General features: G+C 39.3%; 1 protein-coding gene across 4 annotated transcripts in view; it reads right to left on the bottom strand.

The window, feature by feature from the left end:
- Positions 1–326: 326 nt before the first annotated feature.
- The window catches only part of HMBOX1 (homeobox containing 1), a 75,992-nt gene continuing 71,671 nt past the window's right edge, over positions 327–4,647 (bottom strand). Inside the window, exons 9-10 of one of the 4 annotated variants that reach the window (XM_063442005.1) lie at positions 3,396–3,490; positions 327–2,715 (exon numbers count right to left, since the gene is read on the bottom strand). In XM_063442005.1, the coding sequence (XP_063298075.1) occupies positions 2,578–2,715; positions 3,396–3,490 (233 nt within the window). In that variant the 3' untranslated portion in view covers positions 327–2,577. Of the gene's footprint in view, positions 2,722–3,395; positions 3,491–4,647 lie in introns of all 4 variants that reach the window. The other 3 variants (XM_063442006.1, XM_063442007.1, XM_063442008.1) reach the window with 3 other exon arrangements.

The raw sequence follows: 4,647 nt of genomic DNA, 5'->3' as shown, positions 1-4,647 counted from the left end.
AGCTCATTATCTCTATTCAAACCTGGCACCAGCGAAAATAAGATATTTGTAACAGTCCCTGGAAAATAATCATAAAATGTTAAGGCTTCTTGCCAAATTCTACCACACAGAGGATGAGCATATTGGCTTTTCACGGTGCACTCTCCCTTCCACGGTACATGCCACCTGCTAACACAGGCAGAGTTTGGAAATGCCTTCATTTTCTCCAAGTTCTGTTCTAGGACGCTTTCCCTCCAATGTCCTCATGCCAAATCCATATTATTTTATCACTTTCTTATGGTATTCCCCCATCAAACCCCAATCAAAAGTTATACTGCCTCTTAATCTTTGAATTTAAAAATAAAAAAGCCACTTTTATCAGTAAATATAAAATATAGATATTTTACATAGAGACACACTTACATTGAACTACAACAATATACAGACTAACAGACAATTAAATGGGTTTGCACAGAAACATGTTGCAAATGGGATACTGCTTAGAAGCAGGTCAAACAGACAATTTCGTTACACTAAATATGAAGCGTATCATCTCTGCGGATTCAAAAACATCCATTTCACTTTCACAGAGTCATCACAATTAAAGGGACACGGTAATAGGACACGGCTTCATCTCACTGAAATTTTTATAGTGTCTGATGTTCCCTGGCACTGTCATTCCATTCAACCATTTTTAATGTTAAACGAGTCCATGGCAGAGCGTGATCTCTGACTTAACCATACTTCTAGTGTGGGGCAGGCTGTGGGTGGCCAGGGACCCTTAATTAGTGTTAACATGCTTGAAAATGGTTTAATACTGAATGGAGGGACAGTGCTAGAGAACTTCAGGCCCTGTAACCAATTTAATGAGATAAAATGGTCCTGGAGTGCTTACAGTGTCCCTTTAATAGACTACTCCCTCTAACGTTCTGCTTTTTATAAAAGCTGGTTTGCCATTACTTTGCGATCTTACAACAAGGATACCACACAAAATGATAAATAATAAAACATACAAAAGAAAACATTTTGATATCAAATACAGCGCTAGTATGTGAGTGTAATATTATATTTAAGAGATGGCCAAAAACGGACAGCCCCAATTGTTGTAGATCACAGCTCCCATGATGCATGCCAACCCTGGAGACTGGCAAAGCATCATGGGAGTCTAGCTCTTCTATAATTCGGGTCCATCTGTTCGCCATCCCTGATGTTCTTTGATTCTCAACCACATAATACAGCAGGTCCTCAATGGGACATGTCTGCAGAACAGTATGTAGTTAAAATGGCTGAAGGAGGAATGTATTTTTTTTTTTTAAATAACTTAACAGACATCATTCCCACTATTTCAATGTGTAGGGGGGACATTGTATTTGTTTTTTTTCTTTAATACTCATCAAGACAAAAAAGTCTTGTGCCACCATGGTACAGATATCGAAGCACCATGACCATTATTAAAAGATGGCACCCAGGAAGCCTTCTCAATTACGGTTGCCAAAGGTGGACACCTGGCTCTCTATTTGGTTAATACATATCTCAAATAATGCTCAGGGTGTCTTGATTTCATCACTTTTGAAATACACATTGAATGTGTTAAGATTTGACCGTCCCAACACACTTTTATGATGACTGCCACACTAACAGAGAATCATGGAGCTAGAGGGCAACCATGGAGCTGTAGATCTACAAAAGCCGGAGATAATAACAGGAGCCAGTTATAGCGTTTCATCCTAATATTAGTACTAAAAAGCGTTATATTATGGTGAGTTTGCATGTAAATGGGTATTTAGCCCACAGTACCTGGTTACATTGCAATGGAAACTTGCAAGAAGATGTGGTGAAGCATAAACGTGGTCAGCATTGGAAGATTGTAGATAGACATTATACAATGCCCGATGGATGACCATACAAGATCCTTGGACTGTAGAGTTTACATGGGTACATAGTGAAGTATTGTGAGAGAAATGTTTTTAATAGTTTTCCCAGGTTCTGGAATACGGAAACCCAAACTTAAAAACCAAGATCAGCAGAAGCAGTACTATGGTTTCCCCAGACCATCGGTTTCTCAAAAATGGAGGGGAAAAATAAAAATAACCCAGTAGAAACCCCTTGTTCTTGATCAAGGGATTCTGGGAAGGGACTAGAAGGATTCTGACCTCCGACATAATGTATAACTTTAGCTGGGGATTTGTCAGGAGGACGTTGGGAGCTGTATTTACATATGGTTTGCACTGGTCTTTGCCATCATTAATATATAGCTTAAATGGTCCCTTATATTTGATAATGTCTATAACTGAAAAAGACGTTACGGAAGTTAAAATGTCACAGACGGGCTGGAAGCACTTTTTTTAAATTGAATGCCAAGACGGACCAATGAAGATGAAGGAGAGGGGAGATTATTGTTGGAACTAATACTGAGAGAGCATATGCGAAGGGTAATCGCATCAAGCCATCTTCACAGAACGAGACCCTACCAGCTAACTCGACGTACATGAGACGGCAGTTATATTGTAAAGAGGGACACATATTAAGGGCTGAGGAAAGATTGCTAAGGTGCTACGACTAAATCTAAGTTAGTTTTCGGATTGACCCTTCCCATTTTCAGTCATCGTCGATGGCCTCTGTCTTGATCTCGTTGGTACCTTGCCGTGCCAGGGCTAGGATGGTGTGGTTCACAGCTGCCATTTCCACTGCCAAGGAGATCGGATCTTGATGATCACTATGGCTAGTACTGTCATCCTAAGCATGTAGAAGTAAAAAATAAACAGATAACTAGTTAATTAACAATATATGAAAAGAAACAGGACACTATTCAGGAACTTCTGGATGTGTACAAACATTTTTTTTATTAGAATGTTACTCTAGTTAGATATGTTTAAAAACTCATAAATTGAGTAGAATATGACCTGTTCTTGTACTGTAAAGAATTATTGCATAAAATGTGGCTCTATCACTTCCCATGGGTCTCTGGATGCCAATTAGATGCTTTGTGCTTGGGTACGAATATGGGGCTAGATCTTTAGCAGGGAATCTAGCATGGCAACCCTTTCATTTTGTTCTACAGATTCTGCTCAGAAAAGGGAGAAAGTCTCGTCAGGCACCTCTGAACACAAATGGAAGAACAATGGTATGTGAATAAGCCAGATGAGAAGGCATATTACAATAGGTATAATAAGTATTCCTTTCACAGAATTCTGTAAATCTAGTTTTATACTATATTTATTATATTTATTGCTTCCTTCTTACAAACTGACTTTCTGATCGAATTTGCAAATGGCGCGATACAGTAATGCAAACTGTATTGTTGTATTTCTTCTTACCATTAACAACATTTTGACATCATTGACATTTTGCATGTTATCCCTATTAAGACTCATCTGGAACAAGAATTAAGATAAAACCAAAGCAGAGATGCTCACCTGTTCAGAGTAATCGTTGCCATCGACATCGTCGCTGTTTGAATGACCTCCAGGACTTTGTACATCGATGCCGTGACTCTCCAGGATTGCTGCTTCTTCGAAAAAAGCAAACATGGCCCTAAATTATCTGCGGTGGTGGTTCAAACAATACTGCTAAATGCAGAGACACGAGCACACCCTTGCAAGAAGTGATGGTATAGGCCAAGATTTGAGGCTTATAGCCGGAAGTGATTCATGTATTTCTGCGATTCCCTCTACAGACTTAAAATGTAGCCTATGCCTTTATAGTGCAGGACTTCTTGTTACGGACAGAGGGGCCGATTGACTGTCATAAGATTAAAAATGGGCAGTCACCTTTAACCCCTTAAGGACACATGACGTGTCTGACACGTCATGATTCCCTTTTATTCCAGAAGTTTGGTCCTTAAGGGGTTAAAGGGTCACACTAGAAAATCCAGCCAAACAACTCAATAGTTAAATATATAATATTCAGGCAATTTTCAGAATTTGGCAAAACATTAATAACTTCTAATAACCCACTAAATAATAATTTAATCCAACTGAGCTGTATAGTAACAGGTGTGTCAGAGTAAGATTACATCTTGCATGTAGAGCCAGAGGTTAAAACAGAGATTGGTACCTAACCTAGTAGATGACAAACCGTAGCTGTGGGTTGGGTCAGTATTTCTGGTTTCCTTTAGTGGTTACAAGTCGTGGCCTGGATATCTGGGACACAGCCATGGCATGGTTTGCCAATTACGTTAAGTTTGGCAAATCGTATCATGGGATGAACATTTTATTTACACTCACAGCACTGTTCACACAACAAAAATCTTCAATAGTGTTTACTGAGACATGGCAATGAGGAACTGCCACTTCTAGAGAACAGAAAGTTCTGCATTAAAGGGACACTAAGCACCAAAACAACTTTAGTTTAATTAAGCAGTTTGAGCCTATACATTATGACCCTTAAAGGGACACTACAGTCACTGAACAACTTTAGCTTAATGAAGCAGTTTTGGTGTATAGAACATGCCCCTGCAGCCTCACTGCTCAATCCTCTGCCATTTAGGAGTTAAATCCCTTTGTTTATGAACCCTAGTCACACCTCCCTGCATGTGACTTGCACAGCCTTCCATAAACACTTCCTGTAAAGAGAGCCCTATTTAGGCTTTCTTTATTGCAAGTTCTGTTTAATTAAGATTTTCTTATCCCCTGCTATGTTAATAGCTTGCTAGACCCTGCAAGAGCC

Source organism: Pelobates fuscus, chromosome 2 (genome assembly GCF_036172605.1).
Source record: "Pelobates fuscus isolate aPelFus1 chromosome 2, aPelFus1.pri, whole genome shotgun sequence".
In the NCBI taxonomy this organism is placed as follows: Eukaryota; Metazoa; Chordata; class Amphibia; order Anura; family Pelobatidae; genus Pelobates; species Pelobates fuscus.
The sequence above is the reverse complement of the archived record's forward strand: the minus strand, read 5'-3'. Positions and strand labels throughout refer to the sequence as shown.